We start from the raw sequence: 13,809 nt of genomic DNA, 5'->3' as shown, positions 1-13,809 counted from the left end.
ATCATACCTTCATTTTTATTTTCCTATTTGCCAACATATGCCCTTGCTGAAGTGACAGGTTAATATTTCTGTGATTACCTATAAGGTGATAACTACAATTTAATTTCCACATCCAGCCAAACACTAATACAAACAAAGCTTCAAAGTACTCATCTTTGTATCATCTTTTGTTGATATTACTGTAAAAAAATTTAACATTCTATTAATGTTGCTTTGAAATTAAAAAACTCCTTCCTTGAATTGAATGTGCAATTGTAGGACATCAATTCAAAACATATCTTTCAAAGAGTCAGTACATAAATATATAGTGAGAAAATGATACTGAAATGTAAAATAACAACAACAACAAACAAAAAACCGAAACACTCAATATCATTGTAAAGCCGAAAAATAAGCAAACACATCATGTCACAATTCAAAATTGTGGGCATACTTTCAGAATGATGTGCCTCATGTAATATTTACAACTAAAGCTTTTAATTGTATATCAAACCTAACCTCCTGTACTCCCATAACAAAATTTCAATCAGCAATGTTTGACCTGCCAGCCAAAATAATTAGTGAATTTTTTCAGCAGTCCATTCCACATTTGCTTAGTCCTCATAAGCTGAAACTTGCTGAGCATGCTTTCCCTCCAGTGGTGCAAATCCACCAACCCCCTTGCATGATAAACAGGAAATGACTGACACCTGAAATACTTAGGATTTTCTGCATGGTTCTAATCTAGACAAATGAAAGTCAAAATTATGTCATAAAAGTAACCCAGAAGTTGGCTCTAATTAACAACCTCCACAGGTGTCAATAAAATTCAATTACTACTATGCAACTCTTAATTTATTTATTTATATATATACACACACACACACACACACACACATATATATATATTTAAAGATTTTATTTATTTATTTATTTATTTATTTATTTGACAGATAGATATCACAAGTAGGCAGAGAGGCAGGCAGAGAGAGAGGAGGAAGCAGGCTCCCTGCTGAGCAGAGAGCCCGATGAGGGACTCGATCTCAGAACTCTAGAATCATGACCTGAGCTGAAGGCAGGGGCTTTAACCCACTGAGCCACCCAGGCGCCCCACAACTCCTAATTTAATTATGGACAAAAGCAAATAAAACATTTTGAAATTGAGAAAACCAAATTTTCTAAATTATTTAAGCACAAGGATGTATATTTCACGGATCAAGCCCTGCGGCGCAATGTATATTCCAAGCTCTGAAAGCAATGTTTTGCCTCTTTCTACTCCTAGCAACTAGTACTATCAATAAAGTTTTAATGATAATGACATAGATAAGCCAGCAGAAAACATTCCTTTACCATTAAATTTTAAATCTGATTACAAAGATTTTCATGTCTATAACTACCCAAGAACAAAAGACTGAGCACCAAATGGAAACATAAATTCATCTGGTATTCAAAGACAAACGCTATAAAACCTTGCTTCATTCTATCATTAAACAATTATGTTACCAAAGTTTATTAGTAAAATATATACCTTGCCTAAACTTCTAATTTTAAAATAAATAATTGTCAGGCTAGGACACCATCCTTTAAATACCATGTGAGGGTATTAATTAGAATTCAAAAGGCCTTGGGGGCGCCTGGGTGGCTCAGTTGTTAAGCATTTGCCTTCAGCTCAGATCATGATCTCAGGGTACTGGGATCGAGCCCCACATTGGGCTCCCTGCTTGGCAGGAAGCCTGCTTCTCCCTCTCCCACTCCCCCTGCTTGTGTTCCCTCTCTTGCTGTCTCTCTCTCTCTCTGTCAAATAAACAAACAAAAACAAAAACAAAAAACTCAAACGGCCTTAAAAAGTAAAGAATTCATATTCACTTCTAATAAAGAGCTGCATTAATACATAATACTTTATATTTCTTCGATATTATTCAGATTTGTAGACCAGGTACAAAGGAAGTACAACAATGAAGATTTATTGGTCTAATATGCAAAATAAATTACTTTTAATTAAAGCTTAATTTCCACAGTTTTAAGATTCATATGTGTAAAATGAAGTAATTTTTAATACACAGCTATATTTAAGATACAAGATATACAAATGATCATTAAGGCAAGATGAATTAATTTATGTGTGGAAATGTACTCTGTTAAGTACACCAATGGATTCTGAGTCCTAGGTAACTAAACACTTGGATTTACTAGGAAAAAATAGAAGGACAAACTCCCTCTACTGGTAATTAGAGAAAATCCAGATGGAGAGGATAATACTCTTAGAATCATAATTTCATAGTCAGAAAAGAACCCACTATTTGTTTGCAAATGAGGAAACTGAATCCTGATGAAGGTTTATACATTAATAAAAGTTGAAGGGGTTAATAAAAGTGTTATTGGAAAATGATTATTTCAAGGGGGGAGAGAACAACAACATAAAGTCAGAAGGAAACTATTTCTGGCAGCAACTATTCTCTGCCTTAATTGCAATTCTTACTTCTTAAGAAGTAAGTTTTAGTACTGTTAAAGGTGAGTACATCAAAATGCCTTACCTGGCTACCCCATCTCCTACCACTAGCTTGCATCTATTCTTTTTGCAAAACCCATAATAACCTGCCCACTTAACAGAGTGCTTTTCTTCATATAGTTTTTAAGATGGTCACGCTATTATGCCTTTCTAAAGAAGACCCAATAAGTCCTTAAGTTAGACTCTCTGGTCTGAAAGTCTAATGCTTGGTATCTTGAAATCTACCTGGTTGTTATACTTCTCTACTCTCCTATTACCACTACTACTATAACTATTACTTCCTCTCTATCAGCTACCATTTATTGAGTACTTACTATATACCAGGCTAAGTGCTTTACATTATTTCATTTTATTTTTGTATCAACACTGAGTAGTCCTATCATCAGAATATCAGAAAGGTATTTGCCCAAAGTCACAGAGCATAGAAAATGGCAGAATAGACACAGGAAACCAGAAATGATGACTCAGAGTCTACACTGTGTTATTTTCTTTATAATCCTTATTTTAAAAGGAACAAAAAACACACTTTAAAAAAACGACTCAAATAACTGCAAACATCTCTAGGGAACAGTATAATGAAATACCATTTTCATTTTAAACTTCATAATGTATGCACAATTCACTGGATCACAACCTCAAGTTACTGCCCAAATACGATAATGAAGATTTCTCTAGAAAAACTACTATTCAAACTTCCATCGAGTCAAGAAATAAGAAACCTCTTTTGGTGAGTTAGAAAATCAAGGGTCAGTTTCAAGAGAAATGAAAAATGTCCACTCAAAAACCTGTACATGAATGTTCATAGTAGCATTTTCATATACCAAAAAGGTGGAAACAACCCAAATGTCCATCAACCAATGAATGGACAAATGAAATGTGTTACATCTATGCACTGGAACTACTGATACATGCGACAACATGGGATGAACCTTGACATTATGCTAAGTGAATTAAGTTAGTTACAAATGTTAAGACTCTATGTGAGGTGTCCAGAATAGGCAAATCTACAGAGAAAGAAAGTAGATTGCCTAGGACTGGGAGGGGTGGGGAAGGGTGTTGGGGGAAAACAGAGAATGACTATTAATGGGTAGGGGTTTTGGAGGGGCAATTCTGGGGCAATAAGAATGTTCTGATATTGCGTGTGTGTCTCGTGGTTGTACAACTGTGAATATACTAAAAAACTACTGAAACTATACTTTAAATGAATTAGTTATATAATGCTATGGTTTGAACATTTGTGTCCCTCCCAAATTCATATGCTAAAATCCTAATGCCCAATATGTTAGTAGTAGGAGGTGAGGCCTTTGGGAGGTCTCAGATCATGAGGGTGGAGCCCTCATAAATGAGATTAGTGCTTACTATAAAAGAGACCCCACAGCCCCTTCTACCATGTGAGGACACAAGAAGTCTGTGACGTGGAGAGGGCCTTCTCCTCACCATGCTAGCATCCTGATCTCAGGTTTCCAGCTCCAGAACTGTGAGAAATAGATTTCTGTTGTTTATAAGCTGCCCAGTCTGTGGTATTTTATTAGAGCAACCCGAACAGACTAGGACATCTGATACCTTAATCATATCCCAATAAAACTGTAAAGATACAGTCTCTTTAAAAGTTTTATAGTAGGCATTGTAAGGCTTATATTCAGTTGCACTTTAAAGCGTTTTTTCTAGATTATTTCACATTCCATATATACTTACCTAAATTACAGGCCAGAAATAAAAATAACTATTATAAGGGATAAATGTGGAGGCATAAAAATGTCTCCAAATTCAAATGAAAAATTAGAAAATGACTGTTTTAAGTACTGAGTTCTAAACTTTCTTCTAATAATTTCTGTAGTTTAAAACTGCTTAAGAGCAGATTTAATAAAAATAAGAGACACACTTTGACAAAGAACTGTATGACACCCTTAGCATTGTAGTTTTAGTATTAAATAACTACAATATACATTCTTCCTACAAGCAGACAAACTATCATTCGTGCATATACTTTAATATAATATGAGCCCTTAAGACTTTGGAACTATACTTAAAGTAATATAACATGAAGACTATTATTAAAGTTTCTTTGGTCTTCTAACATATTTCCTACAAACTTACCATCTGTACACTTTTTTCCAATTCCTGGGGAATTGCAAATGTAGACGAAGGAGCCTGAGTAAGAGGCCATGCACCAGCCTAGAAGGAAAAAAGTTCAACAGATAAATATCTAAATTAAAAGTAAAAATTTATAAAATTATTTAAGTGACTAAAGCACCTTTTTTTTTAACCTTCCTCGAAATGTTGATAAAACCCATCAATATTTCTAACATGACACATTTCATTCCAATTCAATATAACACTTAACTTTAGAAGCTACCATCCACTGATTGAAAGAAATGTAATCAGTCATCTATTCATTAATTCTCTGCATCAGAGTATTTGAAATGGTTAATAAATGCCCAGAATGGAACACATACTCATACCTGTAGAACATATATTTGAAAACTAATTCCCAAATCTATTACTGTGTCTTGATTTTTGATAAAATTGTTGAACTTATTGTTGAGATCAGCACTGACACTCATATCTGTATACATCCGATGTAGCTTGCTGGTAAACTCATAACCACAGGCTTGCTGTAAAAGAAAAAAGTTTTCAAAAATATATGATTAAAAAAGAAAGATAAAGAAACATATCGATTATTAAGAATGTGTTTCTACTGATAGGCCTATGGTCAAAGGTCCTGCTTATGTACTTACTCCAAAAGCCTATATTATTCATAATCCAAAGCAGCTATTCAAAACAAAATCTTACAAAGATTTTTTTCTTCTTCAATGCAGACTAAATGAAAACACAGATTTATAAAACAATAAATTTCCCTTTAAAACAAAAACTTTTCTATAAATTCATGTTTCTTATTTCAACACTACAAAATGCTCCATTTACTCTAAGTAAGATACCTTATGAAGTATTATAGTATCAAATACCTAGAAAGATGACTAGGCATATTTGAATCACTAGTCAGTTTCAGGAGGGTACTTAGGCATATTTTTAATACCATCTACTGAATAATGAAGAAATCCACTTCCTTGAAATTTTTCAAAACTGTATCATCAGCAGGTCAGAAAATCTGGATCTTTAATCTTGAGATAGAAAATGTTTTGTGTTTAGATTATTTTTTAAAAATCAAAAGGTAACTACTGAATGGTATATTTAAAAAGGGCCACATAGTATATTCAATGACTACTATGTAGGAATTATCAACTACTAAGTAACTCAGGATAAATATGAATCGATTACTATTTCTCTCATCAGTGTGTACACTAAAATGATGTAAAAATGACCTGAAATTCAACTGCACTCTAAAACTTGTGAACGGAATAATATAGGTGTATTCATTCATTAAGTAAATACAAGTCTCTTATAAAGTTAACAGGTTTGTATCTTGTGGATGATTCTAAATCAATATATAGAGAGAGATTTTGTCTTTTCAATTCAGTATTTGCAATCCCACCATGCAAATATACATTCTGTATTTTTTAACCAGTCACCTAGTAATGAAATATTTCGTTACTACATATAATGCTGCAATAAATATCTTTATGTGCTCATGGAATAATTTCTAGGACATGATCAGATCAAAGGCTTAAATTACCTTTAATTTATTGATCATGGCTTCTTCAGAATCCATAGACATAGATAACCCGTGAATTAAACGTTTTGCCAGCATTCTTGCGTAGAACTGCATTAAAAAATTTTGTTCAAGATTACTTTCTTTCTGATGATTTAAAGTTCAAAAGTAAGTCAAAGCTGATTAAAACACAATTAAAGCTTTCTATTAACAACTTACCTTTTGAAAAACATCTTTATCGTCAATATACTTGAAAACAGTAATGAAGCTCGTGAGTTTGTCCTCCACTTCATTCTCAGTCATCCCCTTCGCTGACTTCTTTAATAAGTTGTCACAGTACTTAGCAAGCTCAAGTAGAAATTGACAGTAAATTTTAGAAAAGGCCCTTCTGTAATTATCATGCCTCAAAGGAGGCAAAGTGGCAACAATACAGAGTAAGAACAATGGATAGGTTCTTTGCCATCCTAAAGCTGTTTTAAAAATTATGAACATGCCCCAAAGAACTTAAAATATATTCTATAAGGTAAAAACAAAACAAAACTAAACAAAACAAAAAACTAGAAATAAGTAAAAAAAACAGCTAATCAACGTGTAAAGCCCAATAAAGCACTGATATAATAAAAGTTTCAAAAGAACACCCAGATGAGTTTTGAGAGGCTCTGATAGTTTTTTATATTAAATAAGTACTTTTTAAAAATCTTACAACAACCTTGGTATGTCAGTTTCCTGTAAAGGCTATCAAAAATTTACTGCACAATTTCCTTTAGATTTCAGATAAAATCAGTAAAATCCCTAGGAGAAGTAATGCAAATTATTCCAAAGCACGCATATTTTAAATGCCAAACACTGTGAAATGAAGTATTTTCCTTGTCAGTTATTCCTTTAGTACACGGTCGATTGCATTCCTTAAATAAATGCCAAATTATACACAAGGTACACAATCATTTTTATTTTTAATAATTTAATTTCATCTATTTTTCTGAAAGATACACAAAGCCAAATTAATTTGATGCTCTCCTCAGTTTTCTTTTTCTAATACTGATTTTCCATAAAATTACTTTTAAGCAACCATCAAAACTTACCAGTTCAGGTGCTTTGCAAACAGACTTGGGTTCTCTGTAATTTACAACTGATGTGAGGGCCTAAATAAGAAAACAGACCAGTAATTAGCCCCCAGTAATGGGGTAAAAGTGCAGCTGGTTCAATACAGTATGCTATAATCTGTATATCTAAAAGTTACTGTCTTACACAAAACACAGCATTCTGATGGTAGTGTGCTCCTGTTTTCATATTTAATGCAGGTTAAATTTCTAACTGTATCCCTCATAATAATTATATATAAAAAACTGTATATATTTTTCCTACCGAAAGACAGTCTCTATAATTCATTACTGGTATCTGAACACAGATAAAATAAGACTACATTTTTAAAAATCTTACAATAACTATGTAAAAACTTTATTTTAAAGTATACCAAAATCCAAAAATTTAGAAAACATACTTATTTTTTTTTCAAATATTATTCAGTATAATACCTTAGTGTTATATTTAAAAAAGGAAAAACCAGCACTAAGGAATATTAAAATTATACAAGCATTTTTTTAGAAGATACTAATTTATTAGCAATTTCCCCCTACATAGCATACTCATGGGAAATTCAATTCCCATATAATTCAAGCATTCAATTTAATCACTCAGTTTTTAATCTAAAAGTTGTATTTCTATTTTGACTTTGTCTAGATTAGAAATCATATACACAATTAGGAGCTCTCATTCTGAAACTGCCTAAAGAAAATTGTATGTATTTATGTATTAAAAATTACCTTATCCAATGCACTCATAAAGTGCTGATCACCATTTAAAACAGTGTTGATAAGTTGAACAAATTTACCATGTACTTCCAAAACTGACTCCACAAATAGTGTTGGCATCTAAAAATATGAAATACAGAGTATAAGATCACCTTTTAAGAAGTTCAAGGATAAAATGAGGCTTACTAAGAAATTGTTTATGTGTAAAGTTTTCCCCAAATTAATGTTACACACACACACACAAACCCTCAAAAATGTTTTTAGCTAAGATGACCTGAAAAGTCTAAAACTTTGATATTGAAATTAACCTGTCATTCAACATGAGAAATGTAGGACTAGAGTTCTGCCAGAAGAACCCACTAAAAGCACTCCTCTCTACTGGAACACCGTATCTTCAGGGTAACAAGATACAGCCTCTGAACGAACTACCAGGCCTACCACTTTCATAGAGGATTATATAAACCAAAACTGCCTTCAAAGCTACTGAAGGCTGAGAGTGAAAGAAGAGTTAAAAGGCCGGAGTCTGAGAAAACAGAGAGAGATCCCTGACCTAAGCAGTACAATTCTCCCACACCTCAGAGGTAAGAAGTATATAGCGGTGCAAAAGTGAGTTTTTGAACTTAATGGAGAGAACTATGTCATAAAATTATTTGAATCTATTACAGATGTATTCTCTTACACATCCACCCCGTCCTTGACGCCACGCCCTATGCCTCTTTGCTCAGTATCATTCAGCACCCTAAACCTAAAAGACTAATAACATAAACTAATGGTTTTATTTATGCATTATTGGCAGAACATAAAATCACTGAAGTGATCAGCATTTAATAAATGCTCCTGAACAATGATGTCCATATAGAAATTACTGAAATGAAGAGCCAAAGCTCTACTTCAGGAAGAGAAGTAACATTTCACATCATGTCTATCTTACTGGTTAAGCCATCACTAAAGTATTAACAAAGAAGGTGATACAGCAAGACTTGACAATAGTTAACACATTTCAAGAGGAAAGACACTTTGCTGTAAACAGTCATTTAAGTGGCAGGGCACTCTTCAGAAAGATGAGTATGAGGGACATGAGGATCACTGCTGGATATTTTGGGTAGCAAGCATATATTTAGGGAAGATTGTTTTAATCTATATTGTTTCCTGGGCTACCAAATTTGGAGCATATATAAAGAAAGCAAATTGTAACTTGCCTGTATTGCCCCTGATTAATACCATTACCACTACAATTATTAATGCCAATTACATAGAAACACAATCACTTAGAAGCAGCAAACATATTTTTCTGTGAGAAGTTACTTAACAACTGCCCAATGAACACATCAATATGACTAAGAGAAAACCTATTTCATTCAATGATTTCCTAATAATGTGGTAATTCCAGAATGAAGCCAACTACAGGCTTAATATTTTTTTTCAACTACAGGTTTAAAACATTTTAATAAAGATACTTCATTTGCTGGGGTGCCTGGGTGGCTCAGTGAGTTAAAGCCTCTGCCTTTGGCTCAGGTCATGATCCCAGGATCGTGGGATCAAGCCCCACATCAACTCTCTGCTCAGCTGGGAGCCTGCTTCCCCCTCTCTCTGTCTCTGCCTGCCTCTCTGCCTACTTGTGATCTCTGTCTGTCAAATAAATAAACAAAACCTTAAAACAAACAAACAACAAAAGAAGTTTCATTTGCTATCATGGTAGGATTTTTCTCTGGCATTGTTGAAAACAGTAAAGTCAAGAAAAATTCCATTATAATCTGATTAAGAGAAAAATATCCAGTTCCTTATATCACTCACATTTTCCTGAGTAAGATTACTGGTTGCTCTAAGGCCCTCATCATGGATATGATTTTGCAGCTCCTGAATCATATGAGGTAAACCAGTGGACACAGCACGAAGTAACACATACATATTTGCCATGTCTGAAGAGAAAAAGAAGTTTGATTATCAAATTTCCAAAGAGTTCAAAAAATATTTTAATGTATTTGGTAATATTTGGTTCAAAATGCAGAATTACAAGAGAATGCAAAGAAAGGGCTCTACACCCATCTCCTGACCATCAACAGGAAAGCAATATTATAGTTAATAACATTTCAAAGATGTTTCACACACATTCAAACAAATAGTCTTCCCTCTGCCTTTTTACACAAGTAGTGTAGCATATTTTATGTATTATTTGCAACTGCAGAACAGAACATTTACAGATCTTTTTATGTCATCATATAAAGGTAATTTTACAACTGCATTAGCACCCCCATTATATGGCTATATTAAAATTTCTTTAAAATTGATGCAAATTTGCTTTTTTCCAATCCTTGGTAATACAATATTACAATTAATAATCCTGTATATGGACAAAGATATCTGTGGTATAAATTCCTGGAAGTGGGAGTATTGTGTCAAGAGCTTCATCTTATAGACAGATCCTTATAAAACAGCTCCCAATAATAGGAAGTTCTCTTGCCAACAACATGTAATCAAACATTTTGCTCTTTCCCATTGAGAAATGAAAATGATGTCTCAGTGCAATGCTTTTTAAACTTTTTATTGAAATATAACACATACACAAAAAGTGTACAAACTATAAGTATATATCTCAATGAATTATCACAAGTGAACACATACATACCCACGTCATCACCACACAGAGTAAGAAAGAGACAATTCACACACCTAAATGCTCCTTTCATACCTCCTCCCAATCCCTATTCCTTTTGCTCTTCTACACAGGTAATCACTATAATGATTACCAACCCACAGATTAGTTTTGCCTGTTTTGAACTACTTATAAAAATGGAATCAATTGTACAATTCCTTCATGTTTGGTTTCTTTCGTTGAACATGTTTATAAGGCTCACCTGCATTCTGTATGTCGCTGTAATTGTTCATTTTCAGTTCTCTAATAATATTCCATTATAGAAGTATACTGTACTTTATTCTACTGTTATTGGATATTTGAGTTCTTTCTGGTTTGGAACTAATACAAATAATACTGCTATAAATACTCTTGTACCTTTTTGTATATATTTGCATGTAGTTTGGGCAGGGCATTATGTATCGGGATTGGAATGGCTAGATCAGAAGATATGTATACATTCAACCTTAAGAGTTAATGTCAGTTTTCAAAGTAGTTGCATTAATTTATACTCTGAGTCCACAGTATATAACAACTTCTTACTAGTCTACACACTTCACAACACTAATTATATTTGGTCTTTTAAATTTTATATCAAAATGTGAGTACTGGTATCTTAGTGCGGCTTTTAATTCACATTCTCCTATTTTAATAAGATTGAGGGCCTTTGTATATGTTTACTGGCCACTTGGATATCCTCTTCTCTGCAGTACCTATTCAAATTTCTTGACCATTTTGTATTTTGGACATAAATCTTTTTCAGTGATTGCAAATATATTACCCTATGATTGTCTTCTGATGGTCTCAATGGTCTTTTAATGATCCAAAAGTTTTGTTGTTGTTGTTTTTTTTTTAATGCAGTCCACTTAATCAATCTTTCCCTTTGTGGCCAGTGCTTTTTTGTGTCTCATTTAAAATATCTTTCCTTACTTCAAGGTCATGAAGTTACTCTCCTATATTATCTTCTCAAAGTGTTACTATTTTACATGTAGGTAAAAAGCCAACAATGTATTGATTGATTCTGTATATGGTGTCTGAGGTAGAGATCAGATTTTATTTTCTCCCCAGAGAACATCCAATAGACTCAGCATTATACTAAAAAGACTTATCTTTCACCCACTGCTCTACTGTGTCACCTTGGTCTCAAATCAAGTACCTATTATGCACGGATTATTTCTAGGCTATTTTATTCCATTGGTCTGTTTGTTTACCCTTGCACCAATGTCTCATTGTCCTAATTACTGTGGTTTTATCGTAAGTCATGCCATCCTGCAAGGTCTTCCCATGATAGTCTTCAAGACTGTCTTGATTTTTCTTAGTCTAAGAGTTTAACTTTCAGAATTAAAACAAATGAAAAATCATTTAGTTTTGAGTAGATTCTCCTGGATCTATATATCAATGCTACCTTCAATTCAACAATGTTTCATTTTCTGTGTAGGTCTTGCAAGTATCTTGTTACATTTATTCCCTGTTATTTGAAAACTTTTAGTGCTATTTTCTCCTTAAAAAAAAAAAAAAAAAAAAAAATTTCAGGCGCCTGGTTGGTTCAGTGGGTTAAACCTCTGCTTTCGGTGCATGTCATGGTCTCAGGGTCCTGGGATTGAGTCCCACCTTGGGCTCTCTGCTCGGCAGGGAGCCTACTACCCCCCCCCCCTGCCCCCTCGCCAATCTCTCTCTGCCTACTTGTGATCGATCTCTCTGTGTCAAATAAATAAATAAATAAAATCTTAAAAAAAAATTCCACTTTGGAAAGCTGGGTGGCTCAGCAGGTTAAGTGTCTGCCTTAGGCTCAGGCCATGATCCCAGGTAGAGCCCCGCATCCGGCTCCTTGCTCAGCAGGGAGACTGCTTCTCCTTCTGCCTGCTGCACCACCACCTATGCTCTCTCTGACAAATAAATAAAATCTTTAAAAAAACAAGCTCCACTCTTTTACTACTTATAACTAGTATCTCACTTGTATTTTCTTCTATTCTGAATGAGATTGAGTATCTGCACATATTTAAAATGTTTATTTCCTTTTCAAGGGTGCCTGGGTGGCTCAGCTGGTTAAAATGTATTATTTCCTTTTCATCTTTGTTTTCCTGCTATTTAGTAGAAACTCTTAATATATTAAGGAAATTAGGCCTTGTGATATGTAAAAATGTACAAACACTTTTTCCTAGTTTTTCTTTTGACTTTGGAATACACTTTGAAAACATACCTTTCCAAAACATTCTTTTAAAACAGATTATTAAGAATTGATAAAAGGCATATTGAATATTTTAGACTAGACTATGTTTGAAATCTAAGAAAGCTTGGAGATGTGTAGAAAGTGGATTTATAATTTAGTTTCTATTCGTACTCACTGTTTCATACCACTTACCATTTTTTTTCTCTTGTCGGATGATATTATGACATTCTGCATGTAAGAACTGTAAGTGGTCTGCTACCATTCGTTGCTGACATTCATGAATCACTTTAGTATATGAACTTGGATGCAAGTATTTTCGACATCGAATTTCTTCATCTTTTAATCTACCTAGAACCTTTAGAAATATATTTTTACAGTCATGAACTACTATGAGGAAAAACCTGTAATACCAGTAAGTAATGTAGATAGCCTAATTTTAATGGTTCAATTAAAGATGGCCAGGTAACAAATATGGATTATATAACCAATTTAAACCCACATTCCATAAATCATTTTAAATTTTATTTAGGCATTAGTTATCACCTACATTTTACCAAAATCTCATGAACATGAACTCAAGTTAAGTGGCCTGCATTTTGTCTTCATTTAATAACCCTGATCATGCTATTATATAGGTAACCTAACATGTAACAGGAAAAGTGGGTAAAAATTATTAAAAAACCAGAACAGGTGGTCACTTTATGAATATTTAACTATCAAACTAAAAAACAGTTTACATCAACTGGATTAAGTAGATTGATCTAATTATTTTATGTTGGTTCCTTGTCTCATAAAATGTAAATGTAAATAGTATATACATGATAATTATCAAATTAAAGATTTCATTAACATTTTTTAAAGTCATATTTAGTCATATTTAAATATGTCAATTAAGAGCTTTAGTAAAGCTTATCCTACATAAGAAACACTGGCCTACCAATAATACACTGATTAATATTAACAAGAACGCGCTAATGAAGATAAGAGCTAGAGAATCTGGCTAATTTCTACCTCAAAACAAAACAACATTCACAATAAAAACCAGCGAGTACAGCACATATACATACAAATGTTTAGACTTGGAAAACGTTCTGCAAC

General features: G+C 33.3%; 1 protein-coding gene across 3 annotated transcripts in view; it reads right to left on the bottom strand.

Annotated features, from left to right (window-relative positions):
• CUL2 (cullin 2) overlaps positions 1–13,809 on the bottom strand; it is a 103,139-nt gene that overhangs the window by 8,881 nt on the left and 80,449 nt on the right. For all 3 annotated transcript variants that reach the window (XM_082739719.1, XM_082739720.1, XM_082739718.1), the window contains exons 9-16: positions 12,904–13,066; positions 9,704–9,828; positions 7,922–8,029; positions 7,181–7,240; positions 6,318–6,446; positions 6,123–6,209; positions 4,951–5,103; positions 4,586–4,663 (exon numbers count right to left, since the gene is read on the bottom strand). In XM_082739719.1, coding sequence (XP_082595845.1) covers positions 4,586–4,663; positions 4,951–5,103; positions 6,123–6,209; positions 6,318–6,446; positions 7,181–7,240; positions 7,922–8,029; positions 9,704–9,828; positions 12,904–13,066 — 903 coding nt within the window. The remainder of the gene's footprint in view (positions 1–4,585; positions 4,664–4,950; positions 5,104–6,122; positions 6,210–6,317; positions 6,447–7,180; positions 7,241–7,921; positions 8,030–9,703; positions 9,829–12,903; positions 13,067–13,809) is intronic.

Source organism: Mustela nivalis (genome assembly GCF_964662115.1).
Source record: "Mustela nivalis genome assembly, chromosome: 7".
NCBI classification, from domain to species: domain Eukaryota; kingdom Metazoa; phylum Chordata; class Mammalia; order Carnivora; family Mustelidae; genus Mustela; species Mustela nivalis.
This window is presented reverse-complemented; position numbering and strand designations above follow the sequence as displayed.